This window comes from the organism of the source record quoted next, unplaced genomic scaffold, assembly GCF_019419815.1.
Source record: "Pyrus x bretschneideri cultivar Hongxiangsu unplaced genomic scaffold, Pyrus_bretschneideri_v1 Contig3, whole genome shotgun sequence".
NCBI classification, from domain to species: Eukaryota; Viridiplantae; Streptophyta; class Magnoliopsida; order Rosales; family Rosaceae; genus Pyrus; species Pyrus x bretschneideri.
Genome location: NW_025999612.1, coordinates 9,613,765 through 9,638,731, shown reverse-complemented (window position 1 = coordinate 9,638,731; position 24,967 = coordinate 9,613,765). Strand labels below are relative to the sequence as shown.

Genomic DNA, 24,967 nt, shown 5'->3' with positions numbered 1-24,967 from the left:
GAGACCATAGTTGCACGTTTTGATAAGTGACGGACCAATAGTAATGAATTTTTAGTTGATAAACCATTGCTACAATTTACTCTTAATTATTTGCACCAGTTGAACTCATAACTCCTCACTAGAGAAGGCAAATCGTCACGCAGACGTAATAACTTGGCTTTATTAACGAGTAATAAGATTCACTTGCATTGATGGTCGGAAATGATTCATTGCATCGTAAGGAAGTCACTCACTTGTGTCGGTGTGAGTGATTGGTTGTGCATATTACTTCTCAAAAAAAACAACCTTAAAATCTCATTCTGGCACTAATAAGAGAAATACTACTAAATCAAAAGATTATTTATATCTTGTTTTTCTACTGTATTTTTTTCAGTATTTCAGTATTACTAACATAAAAAAGAAATTTATCACAAATTCTGAGGAATTAAATATCGACATGTAGACAATAGCGACTCCCTCCCATCTAAAACCCGGAAAGGGATCTTCTCCGGATCTATTCTACCAAATTCACCAAATTAAGGGATCCGGCCCTTGAAATTTGATCCAACAGGCCATTTTAAAAGTTATAATAATTTTAATCGTTGGATCAAATTTCAAAGGTTCGGATCCGTTGCTTTGGTGGAATGGATCCGGAGAGGACCCTTTCCTAAAACCCTAAACCCCTAACCGGTTGTCAGAAACAGAACACAAATCCAGAAGCTCGCATTTTCGCTCCATCCATGGCGGTCAATAGCGATGCCCTGAATTCCCTGAAAGCCACAGAACCGACGCAGCTACTTGCGCCGAATCCCGCCCTCTCTCAAATGGCTCGAGCCGCCCTGCAGGGCATCTTCTCCTCCATCAGGCCGTTCACGCCCAAGTCGCCGTTTGACCAGCTCCTGGTCGACGGATTCGACGCTGAGCAGATATGGCAGCAAATCGACCTCCAATCTCAGCCCCTCATCTCGACCCTCCGCCGCGATTTGAAGCGGTTTGAGAAGAACCCGGAGGAGATTAAGACGCTGAAGGTGGTCGTGGAAGGGGAGGAGAAGGTTCTGGAAGCTCAGAGCCAGGGTTTGAAGGCTAAAATTGGGAGCTTTGACGAGGAATTGAATGGATTTGACGACGACAGTGACGAGGAGGAGGAGGAGGAGGAGGAAGAAGGTGAAGGGAGTGAGAGTGAGGAGAAAGATGGAGAGGAAGAAGAGGAGAGAGAGGAAAGTGAAAGTGAAGGGGAGGATAATAATGCGATAGAGGACGGGTTTTTCAAGATAAAGGATTTGAAGAAGTCTTTGGAGGAAAGTGAAGCAAGGGAATATGGGCTAGATAAGACTGATAACAAGAAAAAGAAGAGAAGGGATGACGACGACGACGAGGAGGATGAAGAAGATGAGGGGGTGAGGATATGCTCGAATTTTTATGTTGGATAGATTGTATGGTTTTTGGTCTGAGAATTTTGCTGATTTTGAAAGCTTTTGTCTTTTTTTCGGTTTCTAACTCGGTTCATTTCGTCATTTTAGCTTGGAGACTTAGACATTGACGATGATGAGGATGATGAAGACAAGTTTGCAAGGTGCTACATTTATCATTTGTTGAACTGCTTGGTTTTCGTTTCTATGTTTATTGTACCATTGTTGATTATATGACTATGGATCAATCCATTGCAAATTTAGGGTTCATCTGCATTTGTTCATCGGGTATACGTATACCATATACCGTATATGGTGTATATTTCGTTTTAATCAGTTGTCTGTGCATCCATTATATGTTATTCATCTGTGGATATGTATTGTGGGAGTTCATGTATCCATTAGCATATGCTTAAGCCTAACTTTTGCTTGTGTGCGACAGATATGAAGACTTCTATGGAGGAAAAAAGGAAAAGCGTTCTACACGAAGATCAAAATTGATTGATGAATCAGAAGATTTGGGGACAAACGACGGAGAAGAAGATGAACAAGACGAGGAGGAAGATGATCAAGATGAAGATGATCAAGAAGAAGGAGATGAAGATGAACAAGAAGATGAGAAGGTACTTGCAAACCATGTAGTGTAACGGAATTTGGGAGCATGGTCTTGCAGTTGTAGATTCTCCATATTTTCAAAAGGAGTTTCATCTCATTTATTTTCATATTTTTAATATAGAAGCAAACAACTCTTTCAACCCATGAAAAGAAGCTTAAGAAGCTTCAATCCCAAATAGAAGAGATGGAAAAAGCAAATTTGGAGCCAAAAAGCTGGATCATGCAGGGAGAGGTAATTTTTCTGTTTCTGAAGTTCTTTTTTTGCTGGACAATAGTCATTTTAGTTATGTCATGATACCATGTATCTTTAAGTGAATTACATATAACAATTGTGGCTTTGGGAAACAGGTAACTGCAGCGACAAGGCCAAAGAACAGTGCGCTAGAAGTTGATCTGGATTTTGAGCACAATGTTAGACCTCCCCCTGTAATCACAGAGGAGGTTACAACATCAATTGAGGATATAATCAAGAAAAGGATCGAAGAGGTAAATAACATCTTTAGTGAATACATTCCGGGGATTTGTTTGTTTATCATATTTTCTTATCTAAAATGTTCTGTTCAAAGTTAGCTATTTTTTTATGAATCGCATTTTGATCAATCACCTTTACTGGAAACTTTTCAACAGTTTATATGGATCCCTATAAGTCAGAAAAGAAATTAATACTCATGTTTTATTTGCGGGCAATTTTTATTCCTTCTGTCACCATTTGATTTATATTGTTGCTTGTTTCTTCTAATATGTGTGTGTGTGTAGAATACAACCAGTTCTAAATCTGCACTTAATATCTTTTATAGGGGCGGTTTGATGATGTTCAAAAGGCTCCTACTTTACCCTCTAAAGCACCAAGAGAACTTAAAGAGTTGGTCAGCATTATTCTTTTGCTATATTTGCATTCTAATTTCGATCCATTGTTTCTTAAATGAAGCAACTTGTTCAGTTTGTCTGATCCTTTTTGTTTAATGTATAGGATGAGAATAAGAGCAAGAAGGGTCTAGCTGACGTGTATGAGGTCTGGTTCTCCTGATGCAAAATGCATCACTTGATAAGCTGCCCAACATGCTTCCAAATTTTGATCTCCTTAAGCTGGATTTCGGTGCATCTAATTGAGATACCTAACAATCCTTTGTTTGTCAATTTTCTGCAGGAAGAGTATGTTCAAAAGACGAATTTGGCTTCTGCTCCATTGTCATTAACAGACAAACAGAAGGACGAGGTGCATGCTTTTATCTTTGTTCTCCTATCTTTTGCTGTTTCATTTGTGTTAATAGTTGAAAATTAATTTCCTTGTATGCACACGTGTGTATACTAATATATGGTGTTTGTATGAGTATACTTTGAGATTTTGTTCTACATTTTGCATCCTTCTCTGTTCCTAAAGGTGCTAATTCACTAACCTTGTGGTCATTATCTTTTATCAGGCAAGCAAGCTGTTCAAGAAACTTTGCTTGAAGTTGGATGCGCTCTCTCATTTCCACTTCAGTCCAAAACCTGTATGCTTCTGAGTCATAAAATTTATATTATATGCATGCATTGTATACTTTTGTAGTTTGTTAATTGCCAGGTTTGATATACGCTATGTGGCATAGGTTGTCGAGGATATGTCGGTACAAGCCAATGTCCCTGCTCTAGCAATGGAAGAGGTAATGTGAAGTCTACAGTTTCTTTATAAAAAAAAAAGTTCTCATGAATCCCTTGAAAATACTACTTTTTCTGCTATAAAGTTGACAATCATAACTGAAGTGTGTGATGTCTCTTCATTGGGCAGATTGCACCTGTGGCCGTGTCCGATGCAGCAATGCTAGCTCCTGAGGAAGTGTTTTCCGGCAAAGGCGACATCAAAGAAGAAGCAGAGCTTACACAGGCAGAGAGAAAGCGGAGGAGAGCTAACAAGAAAAGGAAATTTAAGGGTAAGCTTGGACGGCAAAAGTTAGATTACCCTCTCTTTTCTCTTCTTCTGTTTTATGGGGAGAAAAAGGGGTGATAAGTAAGAGTTATGGCCTTACGGGAGCTCAAACCTAGGCATGCCCCACAAAAGGGGTAGTTCGGAACCACTAGCGTCCCCATGCGTATCCTAGGGGTACTAGTGGTTAGGAACATTCGACTCTATTGGCCAGATGATAGCTTAGTTCCACACAAACTGAATAATCATCTGGTCAAGTGAATTACTGTGGGAAATTATGTCTAGGATTGTTTTCCAGTTGGACGTGTTGTAGCAATTGTTTTACTCTTGTAATGTATATCTTCTTGTTCATCCCACTTTTGTTACCAATATTCACCTTTAATTGTGGACAATATTACAGCTAGGGAAGTAAAGAGGGCGATGAAGAAGCCCCGGGGCAGCCTAGAGGATGTGAAATAAGCCGTTATACAGCAAGGTGCTCTCAACAAACGAATGAAATTGCTTTTGTAGTTTTCTTGTTGCTTTTTTCGGCTCTAACCGTTCTGTATGTTGCAGCCAAGGAAGGATAAGGGAAATGGTGGTTAACTCAACCCACGCCGTGGTCGCGACTCATTGATTGATTAGAAAAGAGAAGAAAGAAGACAAGGGTTAGGGGGAGTGAGCGAAAGCGGCGTCTTGAGTTCTCTGGTTGTAACGACCACCCATCTGCTAAACAATTTCTATGTTGCCGAATTCGGTTTGGGTGGATTGCACCGGATCTAAAGTAGCTCAAAGTACAAAATTGTAGTTTAGACTTTCCATGTTGAAGAAATCGGGACATAAATCAATTTTACGAAGAATATTGCATTAGGTAATTAAAGCTTTGTACTTTACATATACAGCTTACCTGCCTTTGAGTTGTTCAAGCTCTTGATCCCGACGTTTGAGATTCGGTTCCTCATCTTACAGATTCAGTTCCGTGCGAAAGATCTCTATCCCTTCTAAGAATGGTTTAAATTCGTAGAGCCTGGATTTTGTGTCTCCGAGGACGGGTTTAAATCGCTCAAGTCTTGCCCTTCACTTGTTTGACGGCATCATAGGGCACCCCAACCGTCTCTTCTAGTGTTAGAGCTGCAGCCCCTTGTGCACCATTCAACTAGAGCGTCAGGAGCCCTGCCAACTAAAGCCTATGCCACCATAACCTTGAAATACCGGTAAAAGAGCGCTAGTAACAAAGAGAACTTGATGTTGAAGCAAAGTATGAAAATAACATGCCTAAGCTAAGCCTTTATTATATTCTTGGGGGTGGTATTCACACGCCCACTTTTACTTCTCAATTTCGACTGTCATCGATTGAATTGAAGATTATAGACAAAAATTAACAAGGATGTATACGGGGAGTTCAAAATCTAACCTAAGTATCATCGTATAAGAAAATAAAAAGATTTACTGCATTTTACACCCTCAATATTCTTGGTGGTGCTATTCACACGCCCACTTTTACTTCTCAATTTTCGACTAACATCGACTGAATTGAGATCATAGACAAAAATTAACAAGGATGTATACGGGAAGTTCAAAATCTAACCTAAGTATCATCGTATAAGAAAATAAAAGATTTACTGCATTTTTCACCCTCAATTTGAGAATGTTTCAAAATTGACCATGAATTTTTTATTTTTTATTTTTCCATTAATTTCCGTTTCCTAATTGCTTTAAGGTTTGGAAATTCCTAAATATTTCCTGATTGCTCTAGGACCTTAGTATTATAAATCAATCTCCAAACTGCCGTTGGGTCTAGCTCTAGATCACTCAGAATTCACAGGTTCAGTAAAATTGTGAAGAAGATGACGGTGCAGGAGAACAATGAGGGCCTAGTTTTTGTTTATGCAGATGGATTTGGAGCTACTGCGTCTCGATATTGGGAGATTATTGCCTGTCGTTCCTGCAAGGTCAGCTACGGTGAGGCCCGAGTTTCAAGTCATGAACAAGTATCGACTCCCAGATGGTAGTACAACAGCGCCGATGGACCTGGCTTATACGGCGGTGGATGACCGTTTATACATGCTAGGCGCTAAATGGTTCGAGGGTAGCAGCTGGAACGGTAAAAGCACAGGGAAGCAGTAGCAGTGGGGTAACCTCGAAGTTTATGAGTGTACGCTCAAGGTTGGTGATGGTCTGGAGACTGATCCCGTCCTCGTTTGCAAGAAAAACGACATTTTGAGTATGACGGGTCACAAAATCAACCCTATTGTGATCAACATTGACCACAAAATCTATGTCTTGGCCAGGACGTTTACCGGAGTCGTGGAAGAACACTGGTTGCCTCTTTTTCGAGGTTTTTGATCCCGACACTAGGTCGCGGAGGGTTCTGCCGAACATTCCCTCCATTCGCCGTAGCCGGTATTGCAGGAAGGACTGTATTCCTTTAATGCAAGGAGGATTTAATAATTTGCAAAGAGGATCAATAAACCTAATTAATTCTTCTTGAGCATAGTTATAAAATCGAGAGCAATAGTATTTTAGAATTCATACAGCCGACATTGGGGTTAGGCTTTGATGTTGCTGTTGAGCATAGTTGTAAACGAAACCAAAACAAACACAAGTCAACGACTCAAATCCGTGATTACGTTCGCAATTATCATATCATTACGGATTCTTAGATAATTCTGATGTTCGTTTTCCTAACGAAGAAAAAAAATGTTCTGCTTTAGAAATTGTAACATTTATACAGAAAAATCACCAGATTCACCAAGTGTTGTTATTCCTCAATAAACGCAACAACGAATACTGCACAGTTCTTAGCTCATTTTACTAGTTTTTCTCGAAATTTCATCCTTCTCATTTTGCGCCAGACAACGGGGAGGTCTTGCCTTACAGAAATTTATGTTCTACTTATTCAAGTTATCTTCCAGCCTCTCAATTGCAGCACCAACACCACTCCTTGCTTCTCTTTGATCTGAATCGGGATGTGCAGCCAGATTCCCTTCATTTGCCTTCCCTACCAGCTTCAAATGTGCCCACCCTGCGACGACATGCATCAACCCATGTAAGTGACATATGATCGATTAAACGTACACTTGGAAAATTACACGGGTGACTGTGTTACCTAGTGGAAAACCAAACACTGCTCCTAGGGTAGCACCTAGCATCATGTTTCTTGCTCGCCAAGCCAATGATCCAGGCACTGATTAAAGTGAAACCGAATGTTATATAACGAGAAAACATTGCATTTCACGAATTACTTTGAATTTTCTGAAAGGGCCATAAGCATCACTTCGGAAGTCGATGCATTGGCACATGCCCAATGACAACAACCAGTTAACGAAAAGAAGCCCAAAGATCAGATATGACTCATACATACTTATTAGAGCGAACGTAGCAGCAGTGGCAGAACCGGCTCCAACAACATTGAAAACATCATGCTTGCCCCTTTCTCAGCAAGCAGATTCTGTATACCACAAAAAGTAGCAGTAAACAATCCAAGGCGCACTCCACCAACTATCGAGCCCCGAGTGACACGAATGAACCTTTTCTCCATTGCATCTCTCATGAGACGATATTGTTCACGCTTGTCTGGCGTGCTCCCTAGCTTCAACATTACTTCTGCATCTTTGCTCTGCCAAAGCAAAGGCAGAAAGTCCTCACAAGTTTCAGTTTTTAAGAAGATTGCGTACGATAATAATCAAACACCTCAGTTGTTCAAACATTGTCATGAATAACTACAAAGCACCAAATTAAGCAGTTTGGAACGTTGTTATTTAAGATACAAACTTACAACTGACGCAGCTGCTTCCTTGCTACCACCATAGAACAAACCTGCAAACACTCCGATGACAGTTGCCGTGCCCCAGTTGACAGTTCCTGCTAGTTTCGGAGAATGCTAGTCCAAAGAAAACAATGCCATAGTCACTCTAACAGGAATTTCATCAAACATATGGTGGGCAATTTATAATAAACCCAAGTTCGAGAAACGCATAACAAATCAAACCCAAGTTCCAAAAACGTATAACAAATCAAACCCAAATTTCAATTTCTCCAAATTTAAACAAGTGACACTAAATTCATAAACTTACCCAGAAATGAAGGAAATATAAACTAAAAATTTATTGGGCAGGCGTATTTATTCCAAATTATTCAGTTTTAGAGAATTATCATATAAGAATAGTAAAAAAGTTGGAAATTTTGAAGGTCCTCTTTACGTTTGAGACAGTGTCTTCGGATTCCTCCGGAGCTCCCATTTATCAAATAGTATGATCTTCACACGAACCACCTAAAGAGGACCTTCTATAACACTGAGGTGTTTGGTTTCCGAGAAAATTAGGGTTCTTCCTGTCTCCTTGGAGGAGAGAACGGCTGAAAACAGCTAAAGTTACTGTTATTTAAATTTTTTTTTTTTTTTTCTGGGCGGCCAAACTGAAAGGTAGGAGGCAACGCGGACGGTGGTACTGATCGCCACCGCCAGATTCTCACTTCCCGCTCAGTCAGGTGGCACGTGGAAAACGATCGACATATATACGACATGTCGTTTGAAATTATACCCCACCATGGCTACGACTTGTCTTTCCTTTGGCAAACACTTGGTCTGTGCGTACGACATGTCATTGTTTCGCCAAACACTTGACATGTGTAAGATATGTCGGTATTTTATCTATCATTTGTTATGGATTTGACCTGTTGTTTAATAATTCAACTGGACCATACGTTGTTGTGTTATTTATGTTGCAAAATCAGACATGTTAGAACATAACGAGTAGCCATTTTTGGTTGGCTAAATACTACTCATATTTTCAACATTTGTAATACATGAATTAAGACAAGTGATTCAGTAAAAATGCGGTTAAATTTTAAGTCAGGTTGTTCTTTAATGTTGAATTCAAGGCACGATGCTCACAAAAAAAAAAAACATGAGTGATTCTCTAACTAAAAAACTTTGAATACATGTAATATTTAAGCTGTCGTCAAATACTTGTTTCTTACTCAATGAAATAACACGTGAAAACTACGAAATCAGTAATAAGAAATTTGAAAAATAACGTGTCTTTAAATCAAACTTATTATCTATGTCAGTAAAATATGATACCTCTTGCATGAGTGAAAAGCACTAATATAATACAATCGTTAGGGAAAACGCCTTCTTTGTCATAGTCATGGACAAGCAAAGACGTTGGAACATAAAGCAACCCCATCGGAATCATTTCGTGCAATTTTATTGCCGTCCCAAGACCCAAAAGCAAACTAAAGCTTCTGCAGGATTTCAATTTTTCAAAAGCATACACTAAAGTTTTAAAAACAAATAATTCTCCAACCAAAAAGAGGAGCAAAACCCATTAACCATTCACCAAAAGATATTCTGAATACAAATCATCCAAGCAAGGTATCAATATCATCTACATTTCCACTGTCACTCATATCACAAACCACACGGCTCACTCAAAACTCTCTCTCTCTCTCTCTCTCTCTCTCTCTCTTGCATCCATGAGTGGCTATAGTACTACTACTATGCTCATAATTCCCAGCTTCCTCCTCTGTCTTTTATTTTCTTCGTTTTTTCCATCCGGTTCTGCCAACACATGCAGATCGTATTGCGGAAACCTCACCATAGATTACCCGTTCGCCGTCCGCTCCGGCTGCGGGCACCCGGGTTTTCGAGATCTCTTATACTGCATCAACGATGTGCTCATGTTTCACATAAGCTCGGGATCTTACAGGGTCTTGGACATAGACTACGCTTACCAAGCCCTCACGTTGCATGAACCTCACATGTCAACATGTGACAGCATAGTGCTAGGTGCCAAGGGCAATGGCTTCTCCGTCGAGCAATGGCGGGCTCCGTACATGAATCCGACCGCCGACAACGTGTTCATGCTGATCGGCTGCTCCGCTCAGTCGCCGCTCTTTCAAGGCTTTCCGGGGAAGCACTTGCCATGCAGAAACGTTTCGGGAATGAGTTGCGAGGAATACTATGGTTGTCCGGCGTGGGATATGTTGGGCCATAGGAGGGTGGGTTCCATGTTTGGGTCGGGTCCACCTGAGTGTTGTGCAGTGCCGTTTGAGGCCATCAAGGCCGTTAATCTCACCAAGCTTCAGTGTGAAGGGTATAGCAGTGCTTACAATCTGGCCCCGCTGAAGCTGGATGGGGCCCATGGGTGGTCGTATGGTATCCGAGTGAAGTACTCTGTTCAAGAAAACGATGAGTTTTGTAGAGCTTGTGAGGCTACCAGTGGCACGTGCGGGTACGGCGCTGATGGCATTAGGCAATTGTGTATGTGTGGGAGCTTCAATTCCACGTCAAATTGTGATTCTGGTTAGACATCCCCATGATTATTCTCCTTTCTATGACTTCTGTATCAAATTTTCACTAGCCACTTATAATGAAGCGATGCGTATATTTTAAACGAGTCTAATTTACAAGTAGGAGTATTCGTACTCGAGTTCAAGAGACGGTCAAGTCATCCTAGCATGCTTATCCAACCATTTACTAGTGCTCAACTTAATTGATCATCTTTCTGTCTGATGTGCAGTAAAATCAGCATCAACAAGAACATACTCTATGGCAGAGAGTTATACATTCAGAGGTACTTCCTTCCGCTCATCGTTATAGTACAACAACTCGTGTCAAATTTACCATTTTAATGACCTTATAAAGGCGCAAATTAGTTTCGAATGATCCAACTTTGGTGTCTAATCATTTGGGAATTTCTTTTTGCAGGATTGCTGGTGTGTCTACTAGCTTATATTACACAGAAACATTATTGAAATGGATACAGAATTTAGCATATGTAAGCAGAGAGAGAGAGCGAGAGAGAGAGAGAGAGAGAGAGAGAGAGAGAGAGAGATGTAAACATATTTTTGAAACTTATTTGCTTCCATTGTTTCACATATTTATAAAACTAAACTTGGTTTTCGAGTTGACAGACGAAGAAAAGTGTTGGGATTCTTTTCAATTCTAGTTAATTTTTCTCTGATGTATACATGAATTCCAAAGAGAAGATTGAAAACACTCCAAAATACAACCCCTTGCCTTATTTTGCTCTCTCAACAGCGTCGGCTCAATAGCTCTGACGTCCTCAGTAAATAACCGTATCTTTAATCATTGTCTGCAATCGTTAAGCAAAACGAATTAAAGAAAATGATACTTTTAATCACAAACTGAAGATATCAAATGTATGGCCAAACCACTTACATTGGAGAGTGCTACCCATTGATCAAGGATCCTAATAGCTTTCCCTGAAAGTTGTGTTTCCCGAGCCAAAGAAATTCCTTCAGCTAAGGTGTTCACCCGGCCGCTGACCAAGAGAGCTGCTGCAGCGTTTAAGATCTGGCCAATGGTTTTGGTAATGAACAGATTTGTCAAACATAGGAAGAAAGTAACAAAATTGACGCTTTATTGTAACGATTAAGGAAACTTACAAATGCATCTGCAATGGCACCCTTCTCCCCTGACAATACACGCTTTAGTGCATCGGCATTATACTCTGGGCCTCCACCTCGCAAATCATCTAGGGTGCAGCGAGGAATTCCAAAATCCACTGTATATAATGAAAATTATGAATTGATGAGAACACTGAGTTGAATGAAAAATCATCCAACATAATATAAGCATAAGAATCAACAGTTGAAAACTAGAGACAAGATTTTCACATGGATCAAAAGAGAACTCCTCGATCTTATTGGGAGTCACATCAAGGATATGCCCAGGTCCTATATTGAAATCAATCACGCGTAAGTGAGGCTTTATGTTAAACTAGAAGCAAAATAATGATGATATTGTATTAGCAAATACATGATCTTAAAATAAAAGGAGGAATTTTACCAAGTGGGCTCATTTCGTCCAAGCCCTCAGAGTGAACGACTAGTGCTCTCTTCATTCCAAAGCTTTGCAAAGCTTTGGCCATCTTTAAGACCTATATAGATAAGAAAATTATAAACCACATGCACATGCAGCTCAATAGTTATAAGGTAAAATCAAACTTCTCCAATTTATCACTAAAATTCTAAGAATAAACGATCACCAAGTCATCCTTGTATACACCAACAACAGCGAACGGTACTCTTGCTGGATTCAACATAGGTCCCAATATGTTAAACACAGTCTTCACTTTCAGTTTTTTTCTGACAGGGCGGATAATATGCATTGCTGGATGATATTTGGGTGCCATCATAAAGCCAATGCCTGCTTCATTCACACATCTAGTTACCCCCTGTTTCAAGAAGAATTCCAACCTGATTGAGCATTTGTCTGGCTAAATTTGATATCACTTCTACACATTTTATTTACCATATTCGAAATAAAATATTTAGTGCACTGACCTCAGGGTCCAAATCAATTATTATTCCCAAAGCTTCTAATACATCAGCACTTCCACATGCAGAGGAACTTGAACGGTTTCCTTGCTGAGATACAAACAATTGTTTGATAGTATTTACTTTGATAAAAGAAACACGGCACATAAATATTACAATATCAATATAGATGGATGTTACCTTTGCAACTTTTGCACCACAAGCTGCAGCAAGTATTGCAGCCCCTGTGGAAATGTTTACTGTGTTTGCGCCATCACCACCAGTTCCAACAATGTCCACTGCATTGTCTAAGCCTTCTATCATCAAACTGTGCTTCAGCATCGCCTTTGCTAATCCGACAATCTGTTTAATAATAATAACTAATAAAAATAATTATCCAGGAAATAAGCTATATCACGGTACACTTGACCTACTAAACAACAGGATCAGATCAGAAAAACAATAGAAACACCCCAAAAAAACAAGCCATCACAAATGCAGAACAAAAGACCAACAAAACAGGACCAAAAGAAAAACTAGCACCCAAGTGCTACTCGGAACAGGAAAAAAAAAATCCCAGTTATCAGCTTTTCACACGGACACTTATTATTAGGAAAATCATTCATATTTCTCCCAGACGAGGCTCTGTTACTCACATTCAATGACCAGCTCACTGATTTCTACTTTTGTTCCAAATACGCCTTTCTAACGTACTCATTCCAGACAAAAGTATTGCATTGTAAGCAATTCTCAAATTAACGAGGTAAGCCTTTTCAATCAGCTGCAACCATCCACCAAGAATCAGATTTTGTGAACCGGATTGGTTAGTGATCTTAGATGTTGGTTCTTGTAAGAATATCAAACCAGAGTCTTTGGCGTAGATTGACTGACAACAAAAAGTAAGTGGAGCATGCTTCCTAGAATAGAGGAGCTCAGAAGAAGACTGACCTATACAATCCATTCAAAGAATCCTTCTGTACCTTTAGACCCGAAATTTCACTCACCCTTAGGAAGGCTAACTTAATATGCAAATTTGAACTGATTGATGCAAGTATGAAAAGTGGCCTTTCCAACAATTACTGTCAATATAGATTACATAGTCCACAAATTTGGTGATATAAGAATAAATCACAAACAAAAGTTCAGTTTCTCTAATGGTAGCATTATTATTCAAAATAAAATCGATTTCCGCACGGATTCTGAATTATAATATGTCGACGACGAAAACACGAGTAAAAGAATGGCCAATGCATGTGAGAACGGATGGATTCACATATAATTGCAATCACATAATTTGATCTACTAAAAATTCAAATTTTCTGTTTTCAATAAAAATACTTACTTCTCCATAAGTCTCTCCTTTGGCTCTCAACAACACAAGAAAAGCACTGATCAAAGCATCATTGGCATCAGCCAGCAAGAACTCCAACGACGCTTCAGCTTCCTCCTCCGTCAAATTCACCCGACTAATCAAAGACTCGATCAACTGCACAAACCGCACCAAAATCCCACATACCCAATTCATGTTTCTCCACCAAAACAAAAACCCAAATCACAAAATCCACAGAAAATTTAAAATTTAAAGAACCCCAATTGGCACCTCACTGAAAGAAGCTATCTGCGGCTTCGAATTCGAGCTCTCGGAAACGCTGGTCGGCACGGCATTGACACGGGCAGCTGAGCTTCTCTGCTTTGTGCTAGGAACTGAAGGAATGCAGCAGCTGCTTCGGAATTCGAGCTTAGTACGGTGAGTCAACGAAGCAAGACTGGTCATAGATTGGAGCTGCGTTGAAACTGCCATGGCAGCAAAACCTCTGAGATTTTCAAACTGAAAAGAGTCCTACTGCCCAGAAAAAATTCGAGGGAAATTTGGGGGCTTCGAAGATTTTCAAAGAGTTTTGCCCTCCACAGGCTCAGTCTTTGGAGTCACTGGTGTCAGAAAAGCTTGGTGGAAAGGATGTTCTCCGCGTACCTTTCACCTGCTCTTCCTTGTGAAATAATACAGATCCCTGAAATACTAAAGTTGTTATAACTTTTAAAATGGGTTCATGTTTTTAGTCATTGAATCAAATTTCACGAGCTTGGATTGTTTGATAAGGATGATTAGGTGGAAGAGATCCGAAGATGATCTATTTCCATGGTTTTTATATTGTTAAACCATTTATAGTGTCCCAAATAGATATACTACTCGTTTGAATGTGCTTTTAAAATGACTGAAAGCCCAAAATAGATATACTATTCGTTTGGATGTGCTTTTAAAATGACTGAAAACGTTTTTTGTGAAAATGTTTTTGGAACCAATTCTTAATAAAAATACAAGTAAATCATAAGAAAAGCACTTAAATGCTTCCAGAAATCACTTAAAATGCTTTCGGAATCCAAAAACATTTTTCCTAAAAATATTTTCAACCATTTTAAAATGACACCTAAACGTGCCCATACACCATTCCCATTCGGTCCTCAGTAACTTCCATAGGTCAATGTAAAAACCAAAGAGGGGCCGCGGATCATGCACCTTTTGATCTGTATTGCAAAGATTTTTCTTAAAGTGCTTGTTTGTTCTACTAAAAAAACAAATTTAATTACATGATTTTCATTTGTTCATAAATTTTAGTTAGAATGTATTAAAAACTTATTATGACACATTTTTTTATCTCGAAAATGAATTTGATATTCATTCTTACCTATAATAGTCAACCCAAGTCCTCCAAAGAGTTTATCTTTAACATATAAGACTCTACATTGTATCATTTGGTAAATAGTGTCTTCAAATTGTTGGTAATTAGTGTCTCGTTCTCGTTTAACATGTGATTATAAAAAAACAAATCGAAGGGTCCTCCGTAATCCTTTGCCAGATTTGTGCATCTTACCTACCTTAGATTTCACGAATCCTTGGGCTAATATAACCAAAACGTATGCATGTGTGCACATGCATGACTAGTGGGGATCAAGCATTTCATTAATTGGGATTGTCTTGGCTTGCCACATATAGAGGAAACCACAACTTTGAGAATCTTAATTTGATTTTGATCACCTACCTTTCATGACAAAAAGCAACTTCCTTCTTTTTTCGAATTCCAGGTGGAATTTCACACGACACGTATGAGGTTCGATTTTTTGACTTTGATGAATCATACGAAGATAGTCAGGTGAATGTTGAAATGCCTTTTTTAATCTTTTCCGCTCTCAAAAAAGTGAATTGCCGTCAAGAAACCACCAATTAATCCTTTGAAAAAAAAAATAAAAACAACTTCCTGGCGTATTTGGTTTTGAGACCACTATTTTTGTTTTAGAGACTCTTACTATCCCACACATTAGCACACTCTTAACAATGTTTATTCTCGTTAGAGGCTCTCTTACTGTCACTTAATTAGTCCTAGAGTCTTGTGACATTTGTATGTAAGAAATTTAAATTCGAATCTCGTAAATAGCAAGTCAAATCTCAAGACGTTTTAAAATTAGGTCAAACAAGCCCAGAAGGGCTTGAGGACCAGCCCATCCACAAATGACAGGGCCGTTTTCCAATCATTGGATCGGTCGTCAAATTATCGACATTTCTATTATGGATCACTTTTCAGTCAACTGAGGTCCATGACTTTAATCTAAATATGGAAAGGGCACAATACGCCAACTTTAGCAAGCAGCCCAAAATTGTTATGTGATTCTTATTCCTTACCTACTATTTTTAGAGAGAGAAAAAAAAAAAAGTTTCCAAATTATTGTTTGACCTTTCCATATAAAACTTTGGAATTTAAAGACAAAAACAATTTCGTTTAAAAATAATGGAGTAAATCAAATGCATGATATCATCGATACATCGCATGTCTCATGTATGTAGGTATGTATGGTATGTATGCTGGAACATCCAAAGAGATTCTGCAGAAATCGCATATAACCTCTTACAGAAGCAAACAGCTAACTGAAGCACACGCAAAATGAGCACTCAATTTTTTCAGTCAATCTGTGCAAAACATGGCCGCTCTGCCCATCATTTGTTGCATGCGGATGGAAGATCTTTGCACGTAAACAAAACCCTTTTATAACACACACACACACACATATATAAAATCAAGAACATCACAAACTTAACTAGCAAGTTGCTGCTAGAAAGGGATGGTTTGATAACTATTTCACTTATCAGAATACGTTTGAACTTTGATCGTCTCGTGGTGAGAGAAACAGATGAGCAACCATCATTAAGCTAAACATATTCTCCAGACGAAACAAAAGATAAACCCTAAACCCTAATGGCATGTATACAGGAGAAAAGGACAAAGGAGGGAGGAGGAAGACGAAGGAGGAGGCTATGAAAATGAAACGAAGAGTTCTATGCTTTGGTTTGGTTTATATAGAGGATCTAAGAGGGTCTTCTAGGGCAACTGGTGAGGGGGTTTGGGCAGCGGGCAGGTTGGTGGCATGGAAGGAAGGGTTTCGGGCAGCGGTGTCTGAGCTGCCCAAATAATAAACAAATGCGCAAGTTGGATGCTTATCTTTTGGGAAGGAAGGGTTTTGGGCAGTGGTGTCTGAGCTGCCCAAATAATAAATATATGCGCAAGTTGGATGCTTATCTCTTCTTATGGTAGGTGATGCAGCTCACGAAAGCCGCAGAGAATGGGAAGGGAAATAATAATCCGCAAGCTAACTCAATGGGAATTTCTATTCAAATTTGGTTACTCTTCGTCTCAACTTAAGTACATCTTATTTAAACTCGAAAATGACACATAAAATAGTATAAGAGCCAATATTCTATACACAATTCACCAACAAATTCCCAACATTATTAAGTATAATAATCTTGAAACTTGATGAGTATTTTACTCTTCCTCTTCGGAATTATCAGGTTTTCGTTTACTGACGATTCATAGTTGAGACCCAAGGGTGGCTCCTTGGCATTGGCATTGGAAATTCAAGTAATAAGGGCATTTTACTTGAATTGCATAAAACTTGATAAGTCGCATTAGAGATTATGGTGAGAGTTGCATTAGATGTTATAATCTATTTGCTTTGTGCAATCGAAGTGAGTTGTTTCTCAATCTCAAATCAAGCGTTTTACTTAGTCGTGTAGAGTGAATTAAAGATTAGTGACGTTGAGCTTGTTCCATTGCACATGGTTGAGTGAAGTTTACTATCCCTATTCTTTCTATTTATGTTTGGTACTTATAGGATCAATAGGTGTGACATGAAATGCATATATGTAAAATATGTGTGTGAATACACACAGTAGCATTTGTCAAAAGCATATTATAGCTCAGTGTCATACAAAAGGGAATATGCACAAATTATTCCCTTTTTAGGGTCATGAGTCGGTGAAACAAAGAAAATAAACTCAAAGCTTGTCATAATCATAATTCATTATTTTGTTCTCCTCAACGCTTGAACTAGTTTTAAGAGCTCATGTGGTTCATTATTTCATTCTCCTCATCACTTGAGATAATCTCAACAGCCTTGTGAGGAAACCAATCTGAGAGACTAGCCATGTTTATTTTAGTATAATGTCTCTAAGAAAACATGAGCATGACTAAAGCGAAATGATTTATGCATTCCTATTTTTCCATTTGCACTCCTTCTAAGTGCAACGGGAGAAAAAGCGAGTGCAAAAATCACTTACTGTCCTGTACACAAATGCATGCATAATACATGAACAAGCTATTCCCAGCGGCACTAGCAATCAAGTTTGTTTCTGGACGCCATGCCAGATGTAGAATCTTGGAGCTTAGGTCATAACTACTATTGTTACCGCGCGAGCTTGAATTTTCATGTCCTGAAAAATCAGAAAAAGACGTGTTTCAATCTGAAGATGTGCGTTCTATATAACAAATGGACATAGATACAATGAGGTTCAGAAGCCCAACCATGTCGGTAAAATCCTCGTGCTAGGATGCTCAAGGATGACCTCCGAGCCCTTGGAGCTGTGTGGAGACTTGGCGTCCTGCTTTCAAGTTCAGAAGGGAAGTAAAAGTTTCAGGGAAGAAACAAAACATAACTTACATACAATTGACAATTGAAATAATTTATGCACATTTCTAAGCGACAATTGACTTGGTTTCACAATTACGACTCCATGTACAAGCAAAATTTGCGTACGCCCTCAAGTCCATGGAAACAACGAACAGTTATCCGTGGAAAGTGAACCCTCCCCGCTTGACTATAAGGTTCCATTACACCAACTCGACAATTACAATTTGAGGGAATTAGAACAGACCTGTTGGGACTTATGCTAGCTTCTACTGTAGCTCCTTCTTCACTTCCACCTCCATGGGAAAAAATGCGCACTAGGTTGCTAAGTAACAATAAAAGAAAGTTGTAACACTTGGGCAACAGCAAGCAAATACAAGCTCCACAATTTTGATTGGTAACAAAGGAACTGTGACCTAAAAGGGCAATACCTATAAGACCGAGTCGCATAATGAAGTCCATCTCCACTGAAACAGCACCCAAATTTATCAAAAATGCGATCATTGTTATACAACTCGGATAACTGCAGGGGGTAAAGATGCTGTCAGCTGTAGGGATAACGGAGGAGCGGCATACAAGGTTGTACATATGAACTTAAAAATAAAAGCTGATTATTCTTTTGCAACTCAATTCACAGGTTGTTTTAGACATTAACGAGGGGGGAAATTTATGAAGGAAGTTTCTGCTCCAATTATCCACGGGAGCCAAAATGTTGTTTTCTCTTCCGCTTACCTTAGGGCGCAGGTGCTCGTGGATCTTGTATATTGCAACTGGTGAAGAGTCCATATGCATGTCCCAGAGCTAAAACAAAAACAACAGCAGCAATCAAATTAAATTTGGACCAGCAGAAGAAGAATTTTGAAAATGCCATCATAAACTTGATGATGACATAAATTTATAAGCATCGCATTTTTATAAGGAAAATCCAAAATCTAAAAGTATAACCTCAACTAAAATAAAGCACCATTAGATTCATGTAGTCGAGACTTAAGATGTGCCGCCCATCATTCGAAAACTTTAGATCAGAGATGGATGCAATAACTAATGCAAATTCCAAGTCCTCTTTCATCTCTACAAGGAAGAGACTTGTAGAGATGATAACACCATCAAAACTAGCCGTCTGAGTTTTGTAAAGACCATTACATCCAGATTTACATAAAGATTATTGCTAACAAACCGTCTAGTTCATGTGCTTCTTATACAGCAAGATGCAACTCCCACACCGGTATGGTAGCAAATCATGTTATTTCTTAATTTGAGCTTCAAGCCATCCATAATTTAGTTTGCTCTTCTCTAAGAACTCCGTACCGGTCTTGGAAGTACAATTGTAAAACTAATCTCCAATAAACAATTTAAAAGATGCATTTTCCATGCTTGTGTTCCATCGGAACCAATAGATCCAACAGTAGAAACAGGGTTTGGACCATCCCAAGTCCTGCGGCCTGACTCCGGAACAGAATGTCCTGGCAAAGCGGGAGGAGGAACGTGCGCTGAGCATTGAACTCTTCTCCCAGTTATTGTTTCGCAATCTTTCCTCCTCAAAGCATACCCAGCAACCGATGTTTTTAACAAACCAAAAAAGATGTATTACACATTATACAATACTGTCAGTGCTGCAACAATATAAACCCAGATGACAAATTCGGAGCTTCATACAAGTAAAATTTCAACACAAAAAATGCACTTCATCACGAACTTTCAGTCATACAATAATCAATTGGTATTAGAATTTCTCTGTCCCACATCGACCAGAAAGCTTGAGAACAAGCCATTTAAATAGTTACCCACTCTAACTAACACCGAGATCTTTTGTGATAAAACCCCACACCTGACAAATTGAGCAGGTGTTCAAGTGGGGACAGTATCGGTGTTGTTGGAATAGGCCCTCGGCCAGTCTACCTAAAATTTAACATGGTATCAGAGTCAGGGAACGAGCCCGTACATCCACGTGAACGGATGGATCCCTTTTGATCCCGTGCAAACGGGTGAGCCCCGACTTAGCTCCACGTAGGCCAAGAGATGCCACGTAAATGAGTGGGTACCCATTGGCCCCGCCCAAACGGGTGAGCCCCAGTTTGGCTCCACGTGGTTGTTGACGTGTGGAATTTCAACTTAGCTCCACGTAGGCCAAGAGATGCCACGTGAATGAGTGGGTACCCATTGGCCCCGCTCAAACGGGTGAGCCCTGACTTAGCTCCACGTAGGCCAAGAGATGTCACGTGAATGAGTGGGTACCCATTGGTCCCGCCCAAACAGGTGAGCCCCAGTTTGGCTCCACGTGGTTGCTGATGTGTGGAATTTCAACTTAGCTCCACCTAGGCCAAGAGATGCCACGTGAATGAGTGGGTACCCATTGGCCCCGCTCAAACGGGTGAGCCCCGGTTTGGCTCCACGTGGTTGCTGATGTGTGGAATTTCACATGTGACCTATAAAATAGGGTTTCATGTGTGGGGGAATGTTAGAATTCTTAGCTCCACGTAGGCCAAGAGATGCCACGTGAATGAGTGAGCCCCGGTTTGGCTCCACTCAAACGGGTGAGCCCCGGTTTGGCTCCACATGGTTGCTGATGTGTGGAATTTCATATGTGACCTATAAAATGGGGTTTCACGTGTGGGGGAATGTTAGAATTCTTCTATCCCACATCGGCCAGAAGGCTTGAGACCAAACCCTTTAAATAGAATTACCTCACTCTAACTAACATCGATGTCTTTTGTGATAAAACTCCACACCTAACAAATTGAGCAAATATTCAAGTGATGATAAAACTCCACACCTGACGAATTGAGCAGGTGTTCAAGTGGGGACAATCATCCCTCGAGACATAATGAAGTTGGAGGGACTAAATCTCTCTTCCAATCATATCCAAGGAGAAGTTCCTGCTCCACTTGGAAAGTTGACAAGCCTGCACATGCTAAACCCATCAAAGAACCATCTCCAAGGTCAAATCCCATCAACCATTTCAGGATTCCCACTCAGCTCCTTCTCGAGGAACACCAATCCCTGCGGCCACCATTAGCGTCATGTGTTCAGAATCTCGAAGGCCTAGGCTGGAATTCCAGTGCCCGTTGTTTTAACATCTGCAGTAATATGTTGCTTTATGTCATGCTGAGGATGTGGTGCAACTGGAGAAGAGTTTCCGTTTCGAACTTGGACGGCGTGGGGGCAGCGGAGGCAGGCGGGGCGGATTGCAAGAGGGAAGAGGAGAAATAGGGTTTTAGGAATGAGAAGAAAGGTGGTGAACTCTTTAGCTCTGGTTTCGTCAAACGATACAGAAATGCGGCATGCATTAATTCTATTCTACAACCCACGGTGAAAAAAAAAGATGTAATTAAATAGTAAATACCGTTTGACTATTAGCTGGAACAAGCACTACAACCTCAAAGTTAATGTCAAGAATAGAGCACCAAGAGTTCCTACTCATAGCGGAGCAAGAGCTATAGAGGAAGACATTATATTCTCAGAATCAGTGGAGTGTTCTCTACATGAGTGAGATAAAACAAATGATCAAATAGGCGATAATGGAATCTTGTCAGATGACATTAGGCAAATCATGAAGTTAGTGCTTAATTTTTCGTTCCTTTAGCTGTATTTTTTGTGTTTTAACTAATTTAAGTTATTGTTCTATACTTTTTTTAAAGGTTATTGCTCTTGGGCTTATGTATTTCCATAAGCGGCTAAACCGTCTCCATGGAAACATAAGTGCCAAAACAATCTTTTTGTCGGTAGGGCGGGCAAAGCTAGGGTGCACCCGCTCAGGTGTGAGGGTGATTTTTATTTAGGATGTGTGGGACTTGCGATGCTCAAACTGATCTTCAGACTTCAAAACCTTCTAGAACTTCTTCAAATGTGTGACAGCATGAAGCAACTGAGTAAGTCATTTCTACTTGGTTTGGTTTTGTTATTCCGTTCATTAGTGGAGAGATGTAGGAAATGATAGAGGATTACATCTGATTGTCTAGTCCCAACTCTTTTTTTGGACAAGTCTAGTCCTAAGTCTAATTAGTGGAATCCTGTTAATATCATTATTTGGTTAATCTTGGAAATCATAAGATTGTAACCGTATTAGGTGAGCTTCTGCACTTGCCATCACTCCGCATCTTAAATTTAAGTTGTCTATAGTCACTCTCTGTCAATTCTCTCTACTTCGAATTTGCTTTGTTTGCCACTTATTTTTTATTTTTTATTTTTTATTTTTACTCAAATAGATAGATTTGCCACTTAATATTAGTTGGTAGTAATTGTAATCTTTGTACTTATTTTAACTTTGGAGGAGTGTGAGTCTTTGGCCTTCATGAACATGTTTAATAATTGAGTTCTAACTTTTTTTTGTAACTCAAATAGATGGATTTGCCACTTAATATTAGTTGGTAGTAATTGTAATCTTTCTACTTATTTTAACTTTGGAGGGGTCTGAGTCTTCAGCCTTCATGAACATGTTTAATAATTAAGTTTAACTATCAATTTACGATTTAGATTTACCATTATAATAGTATTATATGTTTTGCCTCAGTCAAGTAGCAAGTAGCCAACATACACAGTCAACTCTAGGCTTGTTTTTTGTTTGCTTTTTGTTTGCCTGTAGGTGTTTTCAAAGACGTGCTATTTAGTTTTCAAGTTAGAACCTCGAGCACATGTTCTATGTGTTTCCAAATTCCTTTCCCTTTTCATTTTCAATTTTTTCTTGTTTTTTTTTAATTTTCTTTTTATGACGACATCCAAGAGAGATTTCCAGTAGCACGTATACCAAAGGTGAGCGCATTGAGGAAGATGTAAGTTTTTAAAGACGTCTTCAATGAATTTAGCGAGCAGGATAGGAATTCAAGGGACTGGTATCGTTTCTCCATTAGCCAGAACAAGCACTACATCCTCAAACTCTTGTTCTGGCTAATGGAGAAACGATATCAGTCCCTTGAATGCTTATCTTGCTCATTAAACTCATTGAAGAAGTCTTTAAAAACTTCAACATCTTCCTCAATGCGCTCGCCTTTGGTATACATGCTATCGCAAATCTCTCTTGTAGGACGTCATAAAAAGAAAATAAATAAATAAATAAACAAGAAAAAACTGAAAATGAAAAGGGAAAGGGATTTGGAAACACATAAAACATGTGCTCGAGGTTCCATCCCGAAAACTAAATAGCATATCTTTACAGGAAACAGACCTAGAGTTGACTGTGTATGTTTGCTACTTGGCCGAGGCAAAACACATAATATTATTATAGTGGTAAATCCAAACCTCTATGAGGTAAATTGATAGTTAAACTCAATTATTAAACATGTTCACGAAGGCCAGAGATTTAGACCCTCCAAAGTTAAAATAAGTAAAAAGATTACCAACTAATGTTAAGTGGCAAATCCATCTTTTTGAGTTAAAAAAAATTTATATATATATATTAAGCAGCAAACAAAGTGAATTCGAAATAGAGAGAATTGATAGAGAGTGATATTGACAACTTAAATTTAAAATATGGCGCGATGGCAAGTGCAGAAGCTAGCCTAATATAGTTACAATCTTTCATGTGATTTCCAAGGTTAGCGAGATCATGATAACAACATGATTCCACTAATTAGACTTAGGACTAGACAACCAGATGTAATCCTCTATCATTTCATACATCTCTCCACTAATGAACGGAATAACAAAACCAAACCAAGTAGAGAGAATTGACTTACTCAGGTTGCTGTCACACATTTGAAGAAGTTCTGGGTATTTGAAGGCTTTGAAGTCTAAAGATCAATTTGAGCATCGCAAGTCCCACACATCCTAAATAAAAATCATGTTCTTCATCATCTCTCCTCCTACATTCTTCATGCTCTTACTCTTCCATTTTGATTTTGGTGACTATTAGGATGAATGTAGGGTTTATATGGAGAAAAAAAAAAGAAAGGATGAGGTTGTAGATATTGTCAAGTGACACGCCGTGATTGGTTAAAAATCTTATCGAAATCTATCCACAATGATTCTAAACAAATAGTGACACGTGGTGAAACAAATAGTGACACGTGGTGAAACGAGATTGGTTAAAAATCTTATTATAAATTTATCCACAAAATTCTTACAGAATCATTACATGTGGCACTACGAAATTGGTTAAAAATCTACTAAAAAATCTATCCATAAAAAATTGTACTTCCGAATGATGATATATGACGTGATGAGATTGGTTAAAAATTCTATCCAAAATTGAAATGAAATTATCTTTTATTATTTTCTAAAAAAAATAATAATATTTTAACACCAATAGCCTGGCTGTTTATTTTCGGTGTGGAGGTGCAGTTTGCTTGGGCAATTTGGTAGGGGTGGAGTTGCTTTAAAGGCTTGAGGAATTCTGTAATGATATTCCTCTTGTTTAATGCCTTTATTTATAGTGTTCCACAAGTTTCATGGTGTCGGATTAGTGATTTTTCAATATTTGTTGGAATCTAAATAGTTTTAGGTTAAAATGTTTATAAAATTAAATTAGAATTAGTCTACATGATTTTTATTTTTTTAAAAGTTACTTTAAGAAAAAAAAAATTATCCTAAATTCATTCTTTAATAATCTCGGGCTAAAAATTTAACTCAGAATGGTTGGAGCAAAAAAACTGTTTTTGGGTTAAAATTTAAATTTTTTGGGTAAAAAATGTTAAGTTTAACCCAAGGGCTGGAGATGGTCTAAGAGGGAGAAAATAATGTGTTTTCCAAGTAATACTAAGTCAAATAAAAAAGATCTAAATCTCGAAAGATTCCTAACTTATATGTACTTAGGATTTACACAATAGTACTGAGTGAAATATTAATTACAACATTCCTTAAGTGTGCAAATACTCAAACAGTAGATGCAACAGATCTTCAGGCAACT

The 24,967-nt window shown here is 38.9% G+C and overlaps 5 protein-coding genes across 7 annotated transcripts; 2 read left to right on the top strand and 3 right to left on the bottom strand.

The window, feature by feature from the left end:
- The first annotated feature begins 624 nt into the window (after positions 1-624).
- LOC125479857 (U3 small nucleolar ribonucleoprotein protein MPP10-like) lies at positions 625-4,825 on the top strand. Of its 2 annotated transcripts, none has more exons than XM_048589960.1 (13): positions 625-1,376; positions 1,500-1,552; positions 1,831-2,011; positions 2,128-2,235; positions 2,352-2,489; positions 2,801-2,869; positions 2,974-3,015; positions 3,151-3,219; positions 3,425-3,496; positions 3,593-3,646; positions 3,772-3,913; positions 4,307-4,381; positions 4,462-4,825. In XM_048589960.1, the coding sequence occupies exons 1-12, from the start codon at positions 720-722 to the stop codon at positions 4,363-4,365; spliced, it is 1,644 nt and encodes a 547-aa protein (XP_048445917.1). In that variant the 5' UTR covers positions 625-719; the 3' UTR covers positions 4,366-4,381; positions 4,462-4,825. The 2 variants fall into 2 exon arrangements, with proteins under 2 accessions (XP_048445917.1, XP_048445916.1); XM_048589959.1 differs by having other exon boundaries at positions 627-1,376; positions 2,125-2,235.
- Positions 4,826-6,483: 1,658 nt separating this feature from the next.
- On the bottom strand, positions 6,484-8,378 carry LOC103953001. Its single transcript, XM_009364717.3, is given in 6 exon segments — positions 6,484-6,910; positions 6,995-7,072; positions 7,250-7,321; positions 7,324-7,504; positions 7,664-7,768; positions 8,088-8,378. Coding segments are annotated over 6 exon segments (609 nt in total). The 5' UTR covers positions 8,127-8,378; the 3' UTR covers positions 6,484-6,776.
- An 882-nt stretch (positions 8,379-9,260) lies between these two features.
- LOC125479779 lies at positions 9,261-10,737 on the top strand. The gene is made up of 3 exons (XM_048589733.1): positions 9,261-10,192; positions 10,410-10,463; positions 10,598-10,737. Exons 1-3 carry the CDS (start codon positions 9,364-9,366, stop codon positions 10,642-10,644), a joined length of 930 nt encoding a protein of 309 aa, XP_048445690.1. The 5' UTR covers positions 9,261-9,363; the 3' UTR covers positions 10,645-10,737.
- Positions 10,725-14,177, bottom strand: LOC125479778 (anthranilate phosphoribosyltransferase, chloroplastic-like). The gene is made up of 10 exons (XM_048589732.1): positions 13,772-14,177; positions 13,514-13,657; positions 12,373-12,534; positions 12,199-12,282; positions 11,901-12,089; positions 11,702-11,792; positions 11,530-11,589; positions 11,299-11,417; positions 11,072-11,206; positions 10,725-10,985 (listed from the first exon to the last, which is right to left on the bottom strand). Exons 1-10 carry the CDS (start codon positions 13,970-13,972, stop codon positions 10,956-10,958), a joined length of 1,215 nt encoding a protein of 404 aa, XP_048445689.1. The 5' UTR covers positions 13,973-14,177; the 3' UTR covers positions 10,725-10,955.
- A 3,350-nt stretch (positions 14,178-17,527) lies between these two features.
- Positions 17,528-23,936, bottom strand: LOC125479669 (serine/threonine protein phosphatase 2A 55 kDa regulatory subunit B alpha isoform-like). Of its 2 annotated transcripts, none has more exons than XM_048589328.1 (6): positions 23,799-23,936; positions 18,859-18,927; positions 18,558-18,649; positions 18,374-18,451; positions 18,024-18,103; positions 17,528-17,932 (listed from the first exon to the last, which is right to left on the bottom strand). In XM_048589328.1, the coding sequence occupies exons 2-6, from the start codon at positions 18,916-18,918 to the stop codon at positions 17,772-17,774; spliced, it is 471 nt and encodes a 156-aa protein (XP_048445285.1). In that variant the 5' UTR covers positions 18,919-18,927; positions 23,799-23,936; the 3' UTR covers positions 17,528-17,771. The 2 variants fall into 2 exon arrangements, with proteins under 2 accessions (XP_048445285.1, XP_048445286.1); XM_048589329.1 differs by having other exon boundaries at positions 18,024-18,100.
- Between the last annotated feature and the right edge of the window lie 1,031 nt (positions 23,937-24,967).